This window comes from Struthio camelus, chromosome 3, assembly GCF_040807025.1.
Source record: "Struthio camelus isolate bStrCam1 chromosome 3, bStrCam1.hap1, whole genome shotgun sequence".
Taxonomy (NCBI): domain Eukaryota; kingdom Metazoa; phylum Chordata; class Aves; order Struthioniformes; family Struthionidae; genus Struthio; species Struthio camelus.
Window position 1 is genome coordinate 1,752,779 of NC_090944.1, and position 23,382 is coordinate 1,776,160.

At 45.5% G+C, this 23,382-nt stretch overlaps 1 protein-coding gene across 1 annotated transcript in view; it reads left to right on the forward strand.

The window, feature by feature from the left end:
• Window positions 1-19,823, forward strand: part of RAB10 (RAB10, member RAS oncogene family) — a 50,306-nt gene extending 30,483 nt beyond the window's left edge. The window contains exons 3-6 of the mRNA XM_068936657.1: window positions 9,856-9,994; window positions 13,355-13,444; window positions 13,964-14,065; window positions 16,516-19,823. Coding sequence (XP_068792758.1) covers window positions 9,856-9,994; window positions 13,355-13,444; window positions 13,964-14,065; window positions 16,516-16,599 — 415 coding nt within the window. The 3' untranslated portion in view covers window positions 16,600-19,823. The remainder of the gene's footprint in view (window positions 1-9,855; window positions 9,995-13,354; window positions 13,445-13,963; window positions 14,066-16,515) is intronic.
• The last annotated feature ends 3,559 nt before the right edge of the window (window positions 19,824-23,382 follow it).

The window sequence follows — 23,382 nt, forward strand, 5'->3', positions numbered from 1 at the left end:
GGATTGTCTAAAGAAAGATAGGTATAGATAAGCTGGGAACTGAAAGCAGAGCAGTAAAGAGGAAGAGACTGAGCCATTCAGGCTAGAGAGGCATTCAGGTGTAATATAGCTTCCCTGATCAAGTTACTGGGGATCTGTTGCTATGATCTTAGTCCGTTGGACTGCTAAAGTTCAGATTTTCAGCCCAGATTAAAGCATAACTTTTAATAATCGTTTGGTGTATCATATTTTTTTTTGCCAAATCAGGGTGGATGCTATGAATTCCAGAAGGGTAGACGGATAGAACAAAACATTGAAATGATTTAAAAGGAAGTCTTAGACTAAACATTGGAAAAAATCCTCATGAAATGTAATAACTGTAAATATGGCGTACTGAGAAAGTGGAATGTGTGTATAGACAGACAAGCAAGCTGTAATAAGATTGGATGAGCTGAGTTTTATTCTAAAAATATTTGGAAGATATTAAAGTACTAAGATAGGTTCTCAGTGTGATCGTGCTAACATGTGGTTCTGATTTTTAGATATTGACATAATATTTGTATTTTGCATCAAATAAATCAACACTGACAAACTCGTGCCCTAGGTGTCTTGGAACAGACTATTCCCAATTGTTGGGCATGGAACTGTTCAAAATTTTTTTTAGCATCTTTAATTGAGACGTGTTTCCTGGTGTAGCACTCCAGAATAACCACTTTCCAAGTGAGGAGTGTTGATGGGACAAAGTAAAGAAATATTATGAAGTAACATGTAGGGAACTGCTAGCTTTCCCGATGTATATTGAATGCATTCTAAGATAATTTCAACAGATTTATGTGATGCTGAGCTCAAGAAGCATTCAATTCAGGAGATGGTCTTTCTGACTGTAAATGAGGGATGACCTGTTAATCACAGAATCACAGAATCGTTTAGGTTGGAAGGGACCTCTGGAGATCATCTAGTCCAACCTCCCTGCTCAAGCAGGGTCACCTAGAGCATATTGCCCAGGATCACATCCAGACAGGTTTTGAATATCTCCAGGGAAGGAGACTCCACCACCTCTCTGGGCAACCTGTTCCAGTGCTCTGTCACCCTCACAGTGAAGAAGTTTTTTCTCAGGTTCAGATGGAACTTCCTGTGGTTAAGCAGATATGGAATTTTTACTGGGAACGTTTATGTGTAGTTGCGGTCTTTTAAGTGTTGCAAAGATGGGAGGTGATTGTCTGAATCTCCTTGTTCCTGACAGTTTAAAATTTCACGTTTGAAATTAAACTTGTCAAGTATTGGATAAAGTTTCCTATGGCACACGCTCGTAATGCAAAAAATCTGAGACTTTATCTAAGACACTGTAGTTTCCATCTTTGCCTCTAAAAGGAATTTTGCCCAGCAGTGGTTTGCTGGTAGCTAGAATAGCAATGTGTTTTGGTTAAGGTACTTTACTTTGTGTAATGCATCTATATTTAACTGCCACTTCCTGTATTTAAACCAAACCTTTATTTCTAGGAGTCATGTAACGTATTTCCAGAACTACACCTCATTCTCTTCTCAGTAGCTCTGTAAGCAAGGGATGCGTTCGGGGCGGGGAGGGTTCCCCTTCTGAGCTTAAGGCTGTATTGATAGCTTTTCTTGTTTTGTGCCAAGAGTAGGGATCGTGCCTCTATACCTGAAGGAAACGCACAGAAGCTAACATAGTTGAATCGATTCGAAGCATATATTCTGAATCATAGGTAGAATTTTCACTGGGATGCAACTACCATACTTGAATAAGCTGATCAGAAGATAACAAAAGAGCTTCAGTGAGGAGAAAGCAGTCTCAGTTTCACTTAAGGGCAGGAGATGAGACACGTGGCGCTTGTGTACTTTCACCTACGTTGCAGTTATGCTTGTGCATCAGGTATGTTTTTTGCAGGATATCCGTATTCAGAATTTAGAGGAGGAATGACCGTTATTTCATTCGTGTGCCCTTCCTCCGCCCCCCCGACAATGATCCCTTGCTTGTTATCCATCCGTTTTATTTTTAAACATCTTGGGGGGGGAAAAGGTAGTTTTGTCTTGTATATTATTATTAATAATAATAATAATAATAGTGCTTATTCAGACTGATACCTAACTTGAAGTTTTTTTGGTTCTTGACATTCATCTTTGTTTCAGAATAGTGAAACTCAGCTGTTTCCAAAATGATAGATGCCAGCAGATAATTTTGTACATTAAAGAACTTAGTATATGCTAGCCATTTCCCAAATATGAAGGAGTTTCTTTATATAAAGTTGCTCAGTGTTTACAGAGGAACTGCTTGATGAGCCATCACTGGCAAAAGCGATGGCTGAGCAAACCGGAAGCTTACAGAACAAGCCTTGAAAGGTTTCAACATCAGTGGGAACAATTAAGTATTCAATTAAATAGCATTTGTTATTTACATAGGTGAAGGGTGTATTTCTTTTCTCGTACAGAAAACAATAGAAATAAATTGAAAAACAGTTTAAAATTACTGTATTAACCTGCCTCTCACTGATCCATTTAATCCATATCACCCATGTGTTAAATCTTTTACATGCAGCTGTCCTTGTATAGGAGTTGCTCTCTGACTGTCCACAAAGCTTTAACATTGTGTTTTAGTGCCCTGCAATGTTTTCAAAAAGCCTGACATTTATTGTGCTTTGGTGTGTTGGCTAGTACAGATTTTTGTACTCTTCAGGGCGGGGGGCACGATGTCTAGCACAATGAGAGGCGAGTGTCACAGAAAAGCAGATAAGAACAGCCCCTTCTAATATAGCACTGCTCTTTTCCTAAAAAGCAGGAGTGCTATCAGCCTGTTATAGGGCATGGAGACTAAGCACGTGTGATGATATCTCAGTCATGCCTTGACCTTTAAGATGTGTAGGAGTGAAGTAAGAATACTCAAGGTCAAGCTAAGTTAAACCTCACCAGAGGTGATAAACAGCTTGCTGTTTTATAGCTATTAAGAAGTGGAGTGGTGGTTCTGTAAGGTTTGAGCTAGGATTAAAGATACTGCTCCAAATGTAAATGCGTGTCTTTGTTGCAAAGCGGTGTTGAAATGGAGAGTGAGGAGGTTGGGACAAGGGGAAGTGGAGAATGGTGGGGTTGGATAGCGAGCGGGACTGTGTTTGTGCGCAGGAAACGTCTGTACAGCTTCAGTTTCGCTGGGCAAGCTCGGCATAGTGCACGGGCTGCAAGCAGGGAGGAGGACGGGACGCTGCTCTTGGGACAGCCTTGTGAAGGAATGAGCTTGTTCAGTGTAGATCCAGCAGGAAGAGTCGTGCTGTAGCAAGTACTAGGTGGTCGCATATAATTGAAGAATCGAGGATCCTCTTGATTAAGATTAAAAATGGACAAGTAGTACAGTAACCTAAAGTTTATGATAGGAAGCCATAAAGAAAGCTACTAATGGGATGAGTACAGGATTTGGTAGAAAGATATAGGTACAAACACTTGGAGGTAAAATGTTTAGTAATATTTATTAAGGGTGGGACCTGGAAGGAATGGCACTGATGCATTCCTTGAAAGACATTAACATTTGTGAAAATGGTCATTGTACAGAGAAGGGAGGGGAAAGGGAAGAGCCAAAATGAGTGATTACTGCTTCAGAAGAAGGTAATATCATTGCAGAAGTGATGGAACGCTTCTCGGAGGAGTAGAGTAGTAGAACTAAAAATTCAGCTGCGGAGAATGTAAACTCACACGCTCTAGGAGCTTGGATGCAATTGCTTTGAAATGAAAGCTGAAAGGAAGCCGAAAGGCTAAGGCATCCTGTAATTCACTGAAATAACTAACATAAATGCACCAATTGAAAAATGAAAAGTGATTTTTCTGCTACAAGGGGTGAGATCATTTCCTGTGGGCAGGGAAATAAGTGTCACAGTCTAACATAATGCATAGTTTTGATTACTGTGCTTCAGAAAGGACAAGTAAGAGGATCAGACAGCTGTAATAGCTGAAGGAACAACTAAAAAGATTAGGATTCTTCAGGTTATAGGAGAAGAGACCAAAAGGGATTTTTAAAAACATGTGTCTTGGAAAAGATAGGTAGAGATTGGTTTGCTCATTGCCTCTTCCAGTACAAGAACGTTAGTTCCAGCTTAAGGCTGGAAGGTGGCGTGTGCAACCCACGCAGAAGTCACTTTGACACTTTACACAGTTAAGTTGTGAAAGTCCTCATCACAAGGTTTTGTGGTAGCTGCCGACTGATGTGGGCTCAAACGGGAATTCACGAAAGAGCAGTCTGTGACTGCTGGACACACAGATGTCATCTCTGAAGTGATCTCAGAAGTCTGTGAACTACAAAGAACTGGAAGCTGTGAAAATATTCTGCGGAGAAATCTCTGCTGTTGTCTGCTGCTGGAGAAAGGCTAGCTGAACCTCTCTGACCTGACCACATGTGGCTGTGTGTGACCACACAGAAATCAGGTCCAGGTTTTTCATCTGGTGAAGTGAAGGCTGAAAGGAAATATTATTGCTATCCATAAATACATAGCGGTGGCAGATGCGAAAGGAAGAAGGAAGCACTCTGAGCTCAAGGACTGGAAATCAAAGTTGCTGGAAATCCACCAGCAGCAGGAATGGGAGACACTAGAAGATCTAGTTCAGTGTAATGGGGATGAAGTAGAGAAAGGAAAAGGTGGAGACAAGGCTGGGGGGGGGGGGGGGGAAACAGTCATGATGCATCCTATTCTGCTACTGCAGAAAAATGTGTCCCAGGAGCCCTCTTTCACAGAATATCTGTGCAGGACCAGAAAGTCATGTGCGGAGAATACTTAACTACTCTGAGGTCTCTGTACCTGGACTCTGGGGTCTGGGCAAACTGCTAGCAACTGAAAGAAGTAATCCTGAAGGTGAAGTGACAGGATGCTGATATTGGGAGGGTGAATTAGTTTAAACAACCACCCCCCCCCCTCCGATACTGACAATGTGGCATGTGGGAGGGCAGAAAGCCATTCAAGAAATAGCTGCAGTATTTACATACAGGTTTCTTGGGGTTATAAACAGAGGGGTGTTAGTTGAATAGCGGGTGAGTGATTAGCCTTTTCAAGAGATCAGCATTTGCTTTTGCAAGCAAGTATAGTAGGTAATCCAAGTTTCCATAAACAAACCCAGGGCATATAAGTTATATTTCAGTACCTTGATTCTTAAAGACTAACCAAAATATATGGATAGAGCTATATTAAAGAGTTTGGTAAAGGTTCTTGGGGACTAACTGTTGTTGATTTCTCATTTGTGAATTTTCTGTTTTAACAGTTTTCCTGGCAACTTATCAATACGCAGTGTGTGTTGTCAGGCCTGTAACAAGGAACTCTACTAGACTGGGACGTAGGTACGCATTAGTGAAGTGCTTGCCTCTTATTGCACCGAGGACAGGCGCGTTTGCAGTATTGCTGCCCTGTAAGGTCTGAGCAGGCTTGTTGTAATGCTGTGACTAGCATAACTAATGCCAGAAAGTTGACTTCTAAAAAGCTAAAGACTGAAGATCTTCCAAAGCTGAGGAAGACAAATTCTCATCTTCTCCTAATTGGGAAGTTCTCTTCAGTGTTACATACAACAGTTAAACTTGATAGAGTTATAATAGAGCAGCTATTAATATGGAATCAGCAAGAGGACAAAATTGCTTTTGTGATAAAAGCATTTAATTTAGAGAACTGAAGACATCTCAACGTTTTTTCCCCCTACCTAACTGCCACTCTGAGCTGCATGTCTTTATGTAAAACTTGAATGTCAGTGTGTTTTCCTGTGGTCTTGTTGACTGACTCCAAATTCTAGAAATAACTTTATTTTAAATAAGCAATTTTTAAATTCCTGTAGAAGAACATAAAGTAAACTTCTTCTGTCAGTGCATCATACCTAGGAACACATTTATATGGCTAGAAAAGTTTCTGCAAAATTATGTTTTATTCTGCATTGAGCTTCAGAATATGTTTTTTTTCTAAAGCAACTTACCTTCCTTGCTTAGTAGTTGCAAAAATAATCACCCAAGCAGAACAGCAGGCTAAGTAAAAGAAATGTGCATCAATGTAGCAAACTGAAATAGTTACACTTGTGTGGATTCCCTAATACATTCAAGAGCTTGCATGTAAGGAGCGTGGTGGCGTCCACCTACAGCTGCAAACAGCTCCACTAATTGGATGTGAGATCAATCTTATTAATTTTTATATTACCCCAAGATGCTGTTGATAGCTTTTGAACCATTTGGTGTGTATCAATTTCTATATACATTTTTTCTAGATGAATATTTCTTCAGAAAAGCTGAAATTTGCCAGTCATGAAGTCTTACGGATGTTCTTCTGTGCAGGAAAGTCTTCTACTCAGTTACTACAGCTTCTGGAGTATAGCTGATATTAGCACTGCCGTCTCAGTCATTCAATGCAGTATTCTGCAGTACAGTTTCTTGAGGTTTTTTTTTGTTAATGTTTCTAGAAGGTACAGTGGGACATGAGTAAAAACCTTATTTTTTTTATTTTGGAAATTATTTGATTTAATACATCAGACATTTATTTCATGCTATGTGGAAGAAGGGTCTTGATAGATCATCAGATATAATCTCTTGTTGCAACCATGTAAACCTTTCATAAACAAATCATACTACACTGTAAGGCGTTTTTGGTCTCAGCTAGGTCTGTTGGAAAGCTGTCCCAGAAATGCCTTTCTCATTTGGTTAGACTTTTAATGTCGTATACTTTAGGCATATTTGACTGTTGGAAAGTGAATAATTTAAATAGATTTTTCACTTTGCTTTCCCTACCCTCACTGTTTACACAAGACAACCTTCTTAGCCTTCGTTTTGCAGCTAAACAAGCCAAATTCTCTTAGTCCCCTCTTGTGCAGTAGGGTCTCGTTTTCCCTGGCTACCCTAATAGTCCTGTGTTTATTTTAGCTTGGAGAACTTTTGACTGCTGCGGTCGGGCTGGCTAGGGAGCGCTCTAGACCCTGGGCATAGATGTTCCCCGGCTTCCACAGACACTTACCTACAGCAAGGGTTTAATAGGCACCCATAGCTTTCGAGCAGATGCTTATGTCTTAGAGGTTTAGAACAACAGAGTGGAAACGTGAGGCAGTGAACAAGACATCCTCAGAGGCCGTTTACACGAGGTGGATTCATCATTCTTGGACAGTTTGAAAACATAACTCATTTTCCCCTGTGTTGTTTGCATCAATCAGTTCTCTAATATCAGATCCATTAAGAGTTATCTTTGAATAATGAATGGAGAGATCCATTAAGAAGGGGAAAGGGCAAATACAGTTCTTTGCTTTTTCCCTCCCCAGCCTTCTTTTCATCCACTTGCTTAGTTTCAATTCCCAGAAAAAATACTGGAGGAGTTAACTAAGCAAGTCAGGGTTAGGCAACTAGGAGAGGATAGAAATGAGTAACAGCTGAGTGTTGCCAAAACCAGGTTGCATAAAATCAATCTAAAATTTTTCCTGTGACAGAGTTACCAGTCTTGTCAGTAGAGGAGAAATCACAAAATCATTTTCTTCTTGTTATTTATTTATTTTAGTAAGGCTTTTCTGACACTATCCTGCATCATGTGAACAAGTTAGTTCTTTCACCTAATTCATTTTTCCCTATCAAGTGGATACAAACCTTGCGGGGGAAGAATTAAACTGTGTAAGTGGGAGTTTTGCTGACGTGTTTTGAAGGAGCCTGTCCTGAGTTTCATGATAGGCAATATTTCCTTTAACGATTTGGATGAAGGAGTAGTATGGTTATTGTATTTAAGATAAGCAGGAAGAGCTGAAGTTGCAAAATATTCATTATGTAGGGGACTGTATTATAATTCAGACTTCTCTTGACTGATTGGAAAATGCCCTTGAAAAAGCTCGGTGAAATTCAGCAGAGAGAAATGCAAAGTTATGAAGTTCATGTATAATCAATTGTTTGAATGTCCGAAAATCTACTTGATATGGAAAAGGACTGGGACGCAGACAGGCTGCTATCTTGTGCGCTGGAACAGAGATCTGCGGTCCAAGCCAAACAGAGCTCATAAGAGGCAGAGGAGCTTTTCCTCGCTCGTGTTGGGGGTTTAAGGGCTTTTGGTTTACTCCCCATGGGCCGTGTAGCAAACTGATACGTGGCTGGATTTCTACTGTGTTAATCAAACTGATTTAGCAACTACAGTCAGTGTTTCTTAGGTCAACTGTAGGTGGCATGGTGGTGGAGAGAGCTGGATTTTCACAAGCGGCTGGCTGCCCTGTGGTTCCTGTATCCTGATGAGGCGTTTGCTAGGACCTCAGATAGAGCTGAAAGGGAAATGGACTGAACTAGTTTAACTTCAGTCTGGGATCTTTTCTGAGGTTATTGGTTTCTGAATGAGGAAACTGGTGCCTGTGGGTCAGGTGGGGAATGCTGTATGCTCAGCTGTTTTCTGTTAGCGGTTAAAGAGGTGTTTCTAATACCTATAGCGTAGTTCTCAAAAAAGCACAGAATTGTGGAAATCTGGACTGAAATCTTTCTGAAGGCAGTTAGGGAATGTTTAGTCACAACTTAGATCAGTTTAAGTTTGGAGATACCTTTGTTTCTAGCTTGTGTGAATAGTGTCTTTGAAAACTGTCTGTAAATATGTAGTCTGTCAGGTTTATGTCCTCCAAAAGGCACATATATGCAGTTAACTGAATATGCAGTTAACTAAATACTCAACTTAATGGCATGCAAGTTATTTTTTGTTGTTTTTTCCAACAAATGGATGCATCCCATCAGAGGTCTCACAATTAGATGAGAAATGTGCCTTCATTAACCTTTCATAACCAATTTTCAGCATCTTCCTTATAGAAATTGATGACGAAGTTGGAGTATGTATCTTAGATTTATTTTTTATACCCTCCTCTTGACCTAAAATTTCAGGAATATAAGTTTGTAGAGATGAATTTAAAGTTTTATAAACCTGATCTGAAAGCAGGTTTTTTTCTCAGATAGATATATCTGAGTCTCAAAGTGTTGAGCCGTTGTCTTCATGGCTGCCCAGCGGTTGCTGAAATGGAAAGGGACCTTCTCACTCACTGCGGTTTTGTTGGATTGGTTAATTGGGTCAAGTCATCACTGGTTGCGTTTCCAGTCTTTTCTGACTCCTAGAGCAGCCCTGCTAGACAACCTAGAACGTTTTAGGAACCCCGTACAGAAACTTCAGTACTGGATCTGCTAGGTTCATGCGCTATCTAATCAAGCTGGTCAGTGGTTATTATGTTTAACTTAAAGATTGTAGTTGGTGTCCTCAAGTGACTTGCAGTTGTGTGTTTGTTTTGGAAGAACTGCTCTGTAAAATGAGAATGTTTTGGACGGCGGAACATTTCTAGGGTTACTCGGACATGTTCCCAGTGCTGAAGCTCACGGTTATGTTGAAATATTATTAGAGCATTTCTTTCTCCTGTTTGCGTTCTGTCAGGTACCAGGCTTCGCTGATACTCGAAAGTCTTTGAAACGCTTTCTTAAGATATGAAACTTCAAAATAAAAACGTCTTTTGGGCACAAGTTTCAAGTTGTCAACTTACGATGGCTTTCATTAAAAAAGGAACACATTTTAAAATTAGCAAAATTCTTTCATAACTTGATACCAGCTTTAATTGCTATAACTTACCACTCTGCTGTTCAACAGATAGCTTCCTCTTCCTCCTAAGTTATGTAAACTGGGTTAAGCAGTCCAATATCTTTGCCTTCGATGTAGTTGACTCTGAAAGGTTTGTTTGTTTGTTTGTTTTTAATCCCCTTTAAAGTGAAATCCAAAAAAGAAAAACTACCGTTCTTTGGAAGAGTTGCACATCCTAGGTAATGGAGTAATAGAGCACATACCCAGCCATACCCGCTTGTCTAATAGATCTACCATGCTACTTTCTTTAGTGCTCGCCTCTGATGTGCGCTCTTATCTCTGTTCTTCGCAGGGACACAGCAGGGCAGGAACGATTTCACACCATCACCACCTCTTACTACAGAGGTGCCATGGGAATCATGCTAGTATACGACATCACCAATGCCAAGAGCTTTGAAAACATCAGCAAGTGGCTCAGAAACATAGATGAGGTGAGTAGTGTCTTTAAGATCCTAGACTTCGAGCTGTTTGTTGTGACCCATAGAACGTGTGATGAGTGTCACAGAACCCAGTTTTGGGAGTGCGGCTTCTAGTTCTGCCCTGGCGGGAGGTGCTGTGGATAATTTAATATGGAGGTTTGGATGCTGCTCTTAGACTGACTTATGTTGCTTCCCTCCCTCAACTCTCCCTTCAACAATGGCATGAAGGGTCACAACACTGCGCTGTGGCTACTGATGTCACTGCGCTGAAATGTCAGAGTTCAAACGTGAACAAAATTAATTTCTGTGCTGGAGAATACTTGGAGGAAAGAGATACATGACTTTAATGACTAGGAATTTAAGTTCTCAAGAAGAGCTGCCATCACAAAGTGGTGTGCAAGGAAATCCTACTGAGACAGAACCTGTGGAGTAGCTATGAGAATGGATCACCTACAGAAATCTGTACTAACCTATTTTATTAAGCTGACTGTGTAAATCCTCAAAGATAATTAAATGTGATTCCTTTCACTCCCTCAAAACTGATGTTAGGATATATTTGCAGGTCTATTATTGCTAACTGTTACAGGCGGTATTGCAGACTGCTTTCGTCAAATGTTAGCAACGTACTCGAATCTGGAGAGTTGATTTTTGCCTTTGTTAGAGGAATACCAAAAAAGGAGGTTGGTAACATTTCAAGTGAGGTCAAATGAAACCAGTATGGAAACCCTAAGTGACTAAGTCCTAAAGAGTCCGTTCTTGGGGAGTTCTGATACGTGAGCAGCTCACCTATGAGTTTTTCTACTTGTATAATGCTATCTTCAAATGGAATAAGTGTGTAGGTTTGCCAGTTTCCTTTTCATGCTAGAAAACACAAAGGTGAGCTTGTGGAACTGAGCATCAGGAGATAGGTGCTGTCAAACTTTGAAGCATTGAGACTGGTGTAAGATTCTTAAGAGAATGAAAATGTGGTATCAGGCCTTGAATTTTCTAGTAGGAGAAATGGAGTACTATATACTGTTTGTGGAAAGGTATAGGTGGGTAGAGAGAAGTAAGAGACAAAAAGACAAGGTAGCAAAGGAAAAGACTCTGCAGTTTGCTCAATCTGAACTTGAGACCAAGGCCTGTAGATTCTGCAGCCGCTTTGTTTAAAAAACTTAGCGATATCCAGGATGTTAAGTAATGAACGTCGTTCATACCGTTATGCCTGAGATAGCAAGTGCATTTGCTGACTTGAGTCTTTCAGATCCGCGTAGCAGAAACCTCTGTGGCTGATTACAGGTGTGCTGTGAGGGCATTATTTCTGCAGTTTAATAGACGATGTTTGACACCTTAGGGGGTGTTTTTGTTATGGAAGAAGTTCACTGATGAAGTGCACGTGCAGAAGTAACGGGTGAAGTCATTCTTCTAAGATTCCAGCTCATCTTCAGGCTTCTCACTAAAATGAATGACAAGTGTTATCTACTGACGTGTACAGGATTATTGAGACTGGTAGTTGTGAAAGGAGCAGCTAAGTGCTTTGGTCTTACAAGGAGTTAATATTTTAAAGGATATCCTCTCAGTGAGAATTGTTAATAAAGAAAGCTGATGTTCTAAATTGCAACTCTCTGCAAGGAGGCTCCTCTATAGGATACGTAAGCCCTGATTTAGAAGTAAAGAGGAAAGCTAGAGATATCTGAGAATGTTATAACTTTGTTGTTGTTAAATAGTTAGTTAAAGGTCACAAATTCTGCAGAGGTATACCATGCCATGGACTTTTCCTCCTGGCTATTTGGAATTAGACGAGTTGTTCAAGTGCTCAGTATTATGTGTTTGGGCTGGCTGCATTTGAAACATGTCTGTTACTATGTAAACAGCTTTGTGTGTATGAAAGGTTGGTATTTTCAGTGCACACAATCTTAATCTACCTTTGCCGTCTGGTTCCTCTTCCCCCTTGTGACCCGAGGGAAAAGAAGGGGGGTGATTCTGGTCACACTTTGTTCTCCTGAGGAACATGAAATGGGTTAGTACTGTAAGCAGGAATACTGGATACAAGGATCTTTTGCCTGTTTAGTTCTATTAGGACTTCTCCTGTGAAGTAGTGTTAATACTGTTGGAGTGAAAGCACACTTGGATTAGACCTTCCAAGAAGCTTCTCATGTCAGGTTTCAAAATACGTCAGTTATCCACTTAAGTGATGCGTTGTGCTGTGACTGCTGGAACTTTTCTGCCGGTCTTACGGATATCTTTGACATATCGTTTCCTTACTGTAATGGACATTGGCAGTAGTTCAGTAATTGAACTGCTTGGATATTTTTGCTCATTCAATATTCCTTGAGAAAGCATTGGCACTGCGTTCTGCCTTGCAAAGCTGATTCCCTGTATATGTGATTCTACTTTTACTTGCGCCTTGAGCATTAGCATGGCCTCGCTTCAGTTTTCCCATTGTGATATCTTGTTTATATGTGCTTGGTATATAGTCTGAGTCCTGTTTCACTGCATGAGCGTGCTGCCAGCTTTTCTGTGAGGTACTTTGCAGAAAGATCTAAGACCAAAGCTGACACATAGTCTTGCTCTGATGTTTTCAACATCAGAGGAACAGCGTGATGCTAGAGATCTCTAATTTCCCTTTGTTTTTTAACCCAGTAACTCCTCTGAAAATAAACAAAATATAAGCCAGAGGGCTTCTTACTAACTTCTTAGTTATTTGGCTTTGTGGTGGTTGAAAGCATAATTGCAGTTCTTAAAGAGACTTGCTTGTCTGCAATAACACTATGCAGACCAACCCTGCAACACCAAAAAATTAAAAGTACTGTCAACTGGAGCCGCTTTCAGCACATGAAGCTCGATTGTTGGCAGCTTTAGACCTGGGTGTTTTTGTTGTCCCATAATGTTTTGGCCTACGTACCATCATTTTTATAAATGTGTTTGTCTAGAGCATATGAAACCTGGCACCTCTAAGTGTGGGACAGGAAGCTGATTCTTTTCCCAGGTCATTGAATATAACTTAACCGACATTCAATAGATTAATGTCCTTCGCTAGAAGAATCCAGGTTGCAAAACATTGCTTGGTCCTTGTCAGAACAGAAGACTTCCTAATAAGACTACAGGAATAAAATGGAAGGGGAAAAATAACTAGTGTTGGGGAGGGGTGGCGGGGGTGGAAGAGCTATCTCAAGCTGTAGCTGTTGTCTCATTCCACTAACAGGATATGAGCTCTTTAGTCTAGAGAATGATTTCTAGCAGTCTTTGTTAGGACTGAGGAAAGCGTAGGTCAACTAGACGTGTAAACATTAGACTGGGCTTCCAGCAGCCTGGAGATAGAAAGGTAAAGTAGGTATTTACTGTTTGTTGGAGGAGGTGTGTATGTAAACCTGTCTCTTGATCTCATTTTAGCATGCCAATGAAGATGTGGAGAGGATGCTGTTAGGAAACAAGTGTGACATGGAAGATAAAAGAGTTGTCCCTAAAGCAAAAGGAGAACAGGTGAGTGTTGGACAAAAACTTGCTTATCAAAGTAAGCAAATCAGTGCCAGAACTTCCCACCATCTCCTGATTGTTTAGATGCCACAATGGGATATGCCGGAGAACAAACAAAATAGCTGGATTTACTAATGATTTATAAGTCTAGGGAATGTTTTCTCAGCAGCTGCATTGTGAACAACTGCCACACATGGAATGAGTTCAGCTGCAGTTTCTGCTTTCTTTGGTAACTAAAATTTGGCAGGCATCCTTTTGTTAAGTTGCTTGTCATGTGACAGGTTTGTATGCTATCTATCATCTTACGTCCAGGCATTGACTTGTGATTTAACACACTTTAATTGCTGTCCTTTAGTCATTAAGTTCTGAATCTTCTTCTGTGACAGTTTGCCTGACTTCACCTCCTGTTTGCTGCACTAAAAGAATATTATACGCTTATAAATTTTGCTAGTCCCAAAGTTATAGCAGCACCAATACAGTAACTCTACAGTAATGCTAACCTTCTGCTTTCTTTTTTTGGTTTAGATTGCTAGGGAGCATGGTATTAGGTTTTTCGAAACTAGTGCGAAAGCAAATATAAACATTGAGAAGGCATTCCTCACATTAGCAGAAGACATTCTTCGAAAGGTAAGTGCTGACAGGTTTTGTTTATCTGATCATTTGAAAAAATATCCTAAAATTTCAGCTGCTGTTGCTTTTGAAATTTACCTGAATCGTTGCAGCTTGTTTTGGTACCCTAAGATCAACAAGTCCTTGAAGGAGGACTATTATACATTTAAAGCTTCTAATACTTGTTTGATGGCTCATTAGTACAGAGGTACTGCCGAGAGGGAGTAACGTACATCAAAGAGCGAAGGAATCTGAACTAGTAGTAGTTCAGTCTTAAACTCGTAATTGTATTGTAGATGACTTGGAGATAAAACATTTGAATTGATCTAGAAGGGAGTTGTCCTTTCCCTCTCACCTTCTTTGTTTCCTGCTGCCTGGACAGGGAATTTGAATGTTTATGACTCCCTGTCCAGGATGCCTGAAGTTAAATCCTGAGGAGAGCAGAGTTCACGGAGCCCATGATCACTGCTGTTCAGTCTGCGTGAGGTGGGCCACAGGGCTTCCTTGAATTTCTCTTGTGACTAGAAAGTGTCGTAGTAAACTGCTTGATCATAGTTTTAAAATTGGCAGTGATGGCGAATCTATGGGTGCCTCCGTAAACTGTTCTGTGGGTTACGCTTTAAAACTTACTGTTTTAAAATGTGAACTTTATTTCTGCTGTGCCTCATTTCATTGTGTAGTTACTGAATCCTGTCGTGATCCCTTTCTTAGATAAAGGAAACCTCTGCCTTTTCCCCTCTTCTGCCCCTCCAACTTGGTGCTTGCTGGTTTATTAGTTAGCGCCTTCAGTCGTCTCCATCAATGCACGATGTTCTTTAAAAGCTCTAAGTATCTGTCAGGAGTGATTTAGATATGGTTGACAGATGAAACAGATGGACTAGATCTGTGACTTCCTACCCTGTTTTTAATGGTTAGCTCTTTCAACCTCAGTATTTTGTTGGATGCTGTCACTGGAAGCTTATTTTGTAACTGTAAGAAGAACACGGACAATCAGTTCTTCTTGTGGTTAGTTCTCCATCCTGTAAAGTATGGCCTACTGTAAAGACGGCTATCTTTTCTGAGTTGCATACCCAAATCTTCCTAGATCCGGAGCTGCAAGACACCGCTATAGTTGAGAGTACAGGGTTGGAGGCAGGGTACCCTTGAAAGCTTTCATGAGTAGAAAGTGTTTTGGCTTCTAATAGCTCCCGCTGTTTGTTGTGAGATCGGGATGATCTGGATATGCAGGTGGCTCCCAGGGCTGGTTTCAGTTAGCTTATGTTCTCCCATAGCCAAGGACTTGATTTACACAGTAACCTCTGTGCTAGCACGTCCCAGCTTATGATCAGGTTGTGTCTCTTCAGCGCAGGAGCTGTATGGAGTTTGAGAGACGTGGGCTGGCCAACTCTAACATATGTGCTTTGTTCCTAAATGACTTTATGTGTTTTCTTTGTGCTCCAACTTACTCGGCAGTAGGGACTACCCAGTATAGAGACTTTACCTTCGTTACTGTCTTCTGCTCCTTTACTGCACGAACGCTATTGATAATATTCTGAGTTAATTGATGAAGAGTTTAGCGCGAGGTCAATGCTGAGTCTTTTCACGACCCTCTTCAATACGTATCTGCTTAACAGCTTCTTGTTTGTCGTTCTGATTTTGACTTGTTGCTTACTCAGTTCTTGACAGGCTTTATGGGAGGAATTGGATGCAAATCGTTGGCCAGTGGTAAACAGAAGGGTCGACCAGCAACCCTTAGTTGACCCTCAGGATCTTTAAAATTGTACTTTGGGCCTCTCTTTGCTTATATGAAGAAGAGGGGGACTTAACTTTTGCGGGGCTGAGATAAAGGAGAATAAGAAAAGGAGTATAGATGCAGTATTCTCATGAATGTTTAGATTAGTATCTAAACAGCTGAAAATGGATGGTAGCGTCTGATCAAAACCACTTGACTTAAATTTGGTTAGACCAAAGCAAAAATTAACATCCCGTGACGCAGACAAGCCTGTTTGTACACTGCCTCAAACCAGTGTCCTGAGTAACTGGAAGGAAGGTGCTTTTGAACAGCCCTTCTTTATCCATAAATTACTCTGTGGCTTTTTAAGGTCATTAGTTCGCGTAATTTAACTATATCTTGTGTTAGTTGTACGCTATGATTTACTTACTCCACCAGAGTCCAAGTGTCAGTTCTAAAAGCAGGATCTAGAAGTAGTTTTAGTTTACTTTGGGGTGGGCCAAGGTCAAAAGTTTGTTCCAGATTTCCAGCTGTTGTTGATCTAAAACAAAACCAAAAACCCCACAGATTGGTTTTGCACACTTTTGCTGACAGGGGGAGGAGGATTGCCTACGTTTTAATGGAGGTGTTTGTCCACAGTTTACGTATGATACTGTTTGGTGATGTAAGTCTTTGTAAGCCTCTTCCGCGCTGAATACTTACTCTGTCGCAGAATGTCGCAAGAGCTATCTAACTTTTTTTACTTGTCTCATTGCAGACCCCTGTAAAAGAGCCCAACAGTGAAAATGTAGATATCAGCAGTGGAGGTGGGGTGACAGGCTGGAAGAGCAAGTGTTGCTGAACGTTCTCCTATATCACCAATCGCCATCCACCGCCCCTTTTTTCTCGCTGCAAAACAAACCACTCTGCCCGTTTTTAACCTTAAACCAATGTTTTGTTCCTCATCTTAACAAGCTGCTGTCTCCCTTTGTCTTTCTGTTTAGGACAGCTTGCGTACTATAATTTTCTCAACAACATGTATAGGAAAATCATGTCCGTGACTTCATTTTTAATGTACCTGCTCAACTTACCACTACTTTTTGGTTGTATTATAGTCCCGTTCTTCCTGACATTAAAACATATAGCAATCATATTCAACTCTATTCTGCAAATTGTATAAGAATAAAAGTTAGAATTAACAATTTATTTTGTACAACAGTGGAATTTTCTGTCATGGATAATGTGCTTGAGTCACCATATTCTCTAGATACATCAGCAAAAGAGCCAGGAAAACACTCATTTTCGCCTTGAGTATGTGAGTGGGGTTTATTTTGTCCTGTGCCTTATGTGGAAAGAAACTTTTGTTTTTCACTTTTTCTTTTTCTCCCCCCCTCCCCTTCTGGTGGAAGCATGTGCAGGAGACATACCATCCATACTTGACCATTTTAAAATACTGAACTCTTTTGTGATTGCTTTCTGTACTTGTTGGTGTAATGCATCGAGGACAAAGGGTGGTGCAAAAAAAATACTACATTTAATCTGCTCTGTCTCCTTTTTGGTGATCTAGCCATTCAGAACTGTTCCTGCTGCCATTTTTTTTTTCTCACTTGCAACTCTTTCCTTTTGCCTGCATGCTGCTTTTATTTGCTTTTCTTCATGGTGTGATGTGTTAATTAAAAGGATGGCAACGTGGTATGTTTGCCAAAAATTTAATACAAAGCACTGACTTAGCTTTCAAGATAAAATGTTGAAGATACCTACTAATTTCCCTCTAGCCAATGTCAGTTCACTAGTATATCTTCTCTCTCCTCCTGCATAGCCATTGGGTTTTATGATATGGAAGAGTTATTTGCATGCACTAGTTTTCTATGGAGGGTGATGTGGTTGTCTACTTTATGTGTATGAATATAAGATGCAATTCCCAAACTGACAGCAGTTGACATGAACTTAAAAGTTCTCTCTTACTGTTAGCCTCTCCAACAGGTGGCTCGGTAGCCTAGCAAAAGGCCAAGTAAAACTAGATTTAAAAAAAAAAAACCAAAACGTTGGCAGTTGAATTTATTGCCTCCCTGAAAACTTTCCATTTCCCAGCGTTAAAAGCTCTGTGAGTCGTTTGTACTTCAGTCAGTCTTGCGCTCACTCCAGAAGTAATGGGTATGGAGCGGGTGATCCACGGAGGGCTTTTGAGTCCCTGCGGTATTAACTTGCTTTTCCAGTTTGCCGCCTTGCTTTGCCTGTAGATAAGGGCATGCTAGCTGTGCTGCTCGTGTCCTAGTGAGGCACCTGCGTTCGGATAATTGAACGGCTTCCTTCGTTTCCGAAAGAAAAGGGGGTTGATGACTGCCAGTCTGACTCTTTGGACTGCTCCTGTTGAACTGGATGTTCAGTCTGCAACAGCGTTTGTGCTTTCACTTGCCTTGCGTTTAAAATACTACGTAGGAGAACTTCTCCAGCCAAGGACACACGGATATTTTAAACAGACACCTCCCCTCCTCCCCCCCACCCCGCCAAAAGCCTCCCATTCTACTTTAAAGTTGGACAAGCTCGTGCCTGACTCTTGTCCGCTTGGTTTTTGGACTTTTCTCCGGTAAATAATTAAAGTAGTAAATAATGCTGATTTAACTCTAATGAGATGACAGTGTTTTAACATTGAAATTCTAGTTTTGACCTGCTTTCCGTGTAGTAACTTTACTGATGTGTCTCCCTTTTCCTCTGTATTTTGGCATTTTGTCTCTGTACTTGTTAACCCTTCCCAGTTGAGTGGCTGTTGGGCTAGGGCAGGACACTGGGACGCTAGTTGATAAAATCGACGTGGTTTTGTTTCTCACGTGCGAAGCCTGTTGGTCAGCGTTGTAAATAGACTATGGCTACCTTTTTGTTAAAGCTGCACTTTCTAACGTTATCAAAAAGGGAAAATGGAGAAATATACATCAATTTTGGTTTTTGTTTTTGTTTTTTTTTTGTATAATCTTTGTTTTAAACGTGAGCTTTTTATTTGCGTAAAGGGGGCCCGGCTCCTTCTGTGTAAGTCTGGTGGGATCCTTTGTAGAAGCTGTGTTCGCTGAAACCGAACAGAGAACAGTCCACTCTCTGGTACTACTAGCTAAATACTCAGTTTCATATTCTACTTAACAAGTTAATAAACTGAAATATTTCTAGATGGTCTACTTATGTTCATATAAAAACATGAATTTTAACTATGTGGCTTGGCTTTCTTTTATTTGTGGAGTGCAAGGCCCAGCTGAGGAGGAGTGAGCAACCAGAGTAAATGCCTGTGCTAAGTAATAGTCGTGTTGGAGGAATTTGCAGTAACTTTATTTCTGCTGGTATCTGAATTTACTGCTAGCTAGCAAACTAACTGCTTGTGAAACCTGTCCTTGGAAGACACCCCCCTCCCCAGTCCTGCGTGTGGAATAAAGCCTAAGGCCGGCATAGAAAACAGTCAGAAAAGGAGCTTTCCATGTGCCTCTTTCCGACAGTGGAGTCATCTGGATGCTGCAGTGCTGAAGTCCGTTTTACCGTTGATTTACCCTGATGCGCATTTAACCCGGCTGCACCCCGGGTAACCCGTGCCGGTGGGAGGTGTGCTTTTAATGTAATCGGCCATCAGAGGAATAGCAGTGCTACCTTTTGTCACGGCAAAAAAAAATAAAAATGTAACTTAATTAAATTGGTAATGATAAACTAAAAACTGAAGTGGAATCTATTGTACAAGTGTGTTAACCGTTTTATATTTAGTACTTAAATGTAGCCTTGGCTCGCGTGGAGCGAGCCCTTGGAGTTACGGTCAGGATCAGGCAGGCTAAAATGACAAGGGCTCCGGTGCCTGGCAGGGGTGAAAGCTGCACTTCGTATTATTGGACTTGGATCGTGGAAAAAGAGCATCAATTTCTAAGGTCTAGGATTAATTCCCATGCCTACAATTTTTTTTTTTTTACTTACTCTTTTTAATATTTTTGCTACTCCACTCTGGCTTTTTATTTAAAACACATTCTTTTGTACCACTTACTGTATCAAATTGTATAAAAGATCACTGTCCCATTCTTGGTCATACCAAGAGCAAATAAAAGCTTTTATAAACTTGCATTTGTTACTTCCTGGGCCCTGTTAAACACACCTGAAGGTCTCGTTCGGCCCGCTCCACGTGAGAGCGGGGCTGGGCCTTGGCGCAGGGCGAGAGCCGGCCCCGGGTCCGTCCCTGGTGCCTGAGAGGTGAGTACCCGGCTGTAACCGGGGGGGGGGTCGCACGGGGCAGCACCCGGGGGTGCTCCGGGGCGGCTCGTCCCCGGAGAGGAGGTGGGCGAGCGGGGCTGGTGGGCGCCTGGGCCCAGGAGAGGAGCTTTGCAGCTCGCCTGGCAGCAGCCTGCGCCCCCTCGGGTGCGTTACTAGACGTTCAAAGCGCGAGGTCCTCTGTACCTCTAAGAAATCGCTTGAGGTTTTGGTATAGCCGCTCCTTTTCTCTCTCTTTTTTTTTTTTTTAAAAATAAAAAAGCTGTAGATGGTGGTTTTTCAAGGGTAGGACAACGGTACTTGGTGAAAGGAGGTGCCTGAGGCTGCTGAGACCGTGAATTCCTAGTTGTGTTGGGAGATGACGGGAGCGTTTTTGCGAAAGCATTAAATAAAAGCAGCTATTTCTACCTTTGCCTCTGAGCATCTGTAAGTACGAGCCTGAAGGCAGTTAAGTGTGGCTTAAAACTGGCTTTCCCGTTTCACAGGGGCTTCCAGCGAGGGTGCGCTGTGCCGTTGCTCCTTGGCGCTGGCCCCTTGCTGTCGCTGAAGCGCCCTTACCGCTGAGCGGGAGAGCTGCAGGCGGGCTGGGGGGCCGTGCCCGGGGCCGGGGGGCATCGCCTGCCCCTGGGCTGGTCCTGCGGGGCTGCGGAGGGCCCTGCCTTCAAGGCCCCTTTGGAGCGGGTCGGAAACCTCCCTAAATGCTACCTGCTGGGTCAGACAACTGCTGCTTATTTTAGTTCCCCAGCTCTGCAAACCTGCCCTCCCGGCTGGAGGCGCGGAGCAAGGGCAGCCGGCTGCCCGCGCCAGCACCCCAGGGTTATTTATGGAAGCGGTCAGCGTTTCTCCAGCAGGACGGGACGGGAGGGGGGCCGGGACCCCCACCCCTCCCGGCTTCAGGCCCGGTGTCCCCCGCCGTGCCGCTCTCGCCTCCTGCCTGGCGTCGCGCTGCCGGGAGATGGGGCTGCGAGGCAAAGCGGAGGCCCGGAGCCGGTGCGAGGCCGTCTGCCCGGGGTCCTGCCGTCGCTCCCCGGCTTTGGGAGGAAACCGGGACCCCCACGGGGCCCCTCCGCCCCGTGCCCGGCCCGCGCCCCTCTCCCTTTTCGCCTCCTGCTCGCCGGCCTCCCTGCCGCCGTGGCTTTTGAGGGGGGGCGAGCGGTGGGAATCGGGGCTCCGAGGGGCTGGCAGGGGCCCCGGGGGGGGCCGGCGCCGCGGGACCAGCCGCAGGGAAGGGGCCGCCACGCACGAATCCTTCCTGGCACCGCTGGGGGCAAAGTTGCCCCTTGTTTTCCAGGGAGGGACGTCCTCAGCCTGATGCACCGTCCTGCCCGACCCGGCGGCTGGATCTGGTGGTGCTGGGGCTGGATCCGGGCACCTCTGGGTGCCGATGGGGCTGGATATGGGCACCTTTGGGTGCTGATGGGGCTGGATCTGGGCACCCTGGGGGCCACTGGGGCTGGATCCAGGCACCTCTGGGTGCCGATGGGGCTGGATCCGGGCACCTCTGGGCACCCTGGGGCTGGATCCGGGCACCCTGGGGGCCTCTGGGGCTGGATCCGGGCGCCCTGGGGGCCACTGGGGCTGGATCCAGGCACCTCTGGGTGCCGATGGGGCTGGATCCGGGCACCTCCGGGCACCCTGGGGCTGGATCCGGGCACCCTGGGGGCCTCTGGGGCTGGATCCGGGCGCCCTGGGGGCTGCTGGGGCTGGATCCGGGCACCCTGTGGGGCACCCTGGGGGCTGGATCTGGGCACCTCTGGATGCCAATGGGGCTGGATCCAGGCACCTCTGGGGGCACCCATGAGGCTGGATCCGGACACCTCTGGGCACTGCTGGGGCTGGATCTGGGCACCTCTGGGTGCTGCTGGGGCTGGATCCGGGCACCTCCGGGCACCCTGGGGCTGCATCCAGGCACCTCTGGGGGCCTCTGGGGCTGGATCTGGGCACCCTCCAGGCACCACTGGGGCTGGATCCGGGCACCCCTGTGGGGCACCCTGGGGGCTGGATCCGGGCACCCTCCAGGCATTGCTGGGGCTGGATCTGGGCACCCTCGGGCACCCCTGGGGGCCCCTGGGAGCTGCATCCGGGCACCTCTGGGCACCCCTGGGGGCTGCAGGGAGGCTGCAGGGGCTGGGGGTCGGCTGCCTTGGGACCCTCCGGGGGGGTGTGGGGTCTCCCCCTGCTCTGCCCTGCTGGAGGGGGAATACGGACCCCTCTGGTGGGTGCGGGGTCTCCTTCTGCTCTGCCCTGCCGGGGGGGGGGGACACGGACCCCTCCGGGGGGGGTGCAGGGTCTCCCCCTCTCTGCTCACCGGGGGGGGCACACGGACCCCTCCGGGGGGGGTGCAGGGTCTCCCCCTCTCTGCTCACCGGGGGGGCACACGGACCCCTCCGGGGGGGGTGCAGGGTCTCCCCCTCTGCGCTCACCGGGGGGGGCACACGGACCCCTCCGGGGGGGTGCAGGGTCTCCCCCTCTCTGCTCACCGGAGGGGGGACATGGACCCCTCCGGGGGGGTGCAGGGTCTCCCCCTCTCTGCTCACCGGGGGGGGCACACGGACCCCTCCGGGGGGGTGCAGGGTCTCCCCCTCTGCGCTCACCGGGGGGGGCACACGGACCCCTCCGGGGGGGTGCAGGGTCTCCCCCTCTGCGCTCACCGGGGGGGGCACACGGACCCCTCCGGGGGGGTGCAGGGTCTCCCCCTCTCTGCTCACCGGAGGGGGGACATGGACCCCTCCGGGGGGGTGCAGGGTCTCCCCCTCTCTGCTCACCGGGGGGGGCACACGGACCCCTCCGGGGGGGTGCAGGGTCTCCCCCTCTGCGCTCACCGGGGAGGGGCACACGGACCCCTCCGGGGGGGGTGCAGGGTCTCCCCCTCTCTGCTCACCGGGGGGGGGCACACGGACCCCTCCGAGGAGGTTTCGGGGTCTCCCCCTCTGCGCTCACCGGGGAGGGGCACACGGACCCCTCCGGGGGGGGTGCAGGGTCTCCCCCTCTCTGCTCACCGGGGGGGCACACGGACCCCTCCGGGGGGGGTGCAGGGTCTCCCCCTCTCTGCTCACCGGGGGGGCACACGGACCCCTCCGGGGGGGGTGCAGGGTCTCCCCCTCTCTGCTCACCGGGGGGGGCACACGGACCCCTCCGAGGAGGTTTCGGGGTCTCCCCGCCCCGGGAGCCGCTGCCGCCGCGGAGGGAGGAGGAGGAGGCGGCGGGGCCGGGGGCGGGGGGGGGAGCGGCCGGGTGGGGGCGGCGCCGGGACCCTCGGGGGCGCGGAGCGGCGGCGGGGCGGGAGGCCGGGCCGGGGGCGGGCGGCGGCGGCTGCCGAGCGGCGCGGGGCGAGCGGGCGCCGCTGCCCCCCGGTCCCGGTCCCGGTCCCGGCCCGGGCAGCGGCGGCGGCGGCGATGCCGATGCCGGCGGCGCC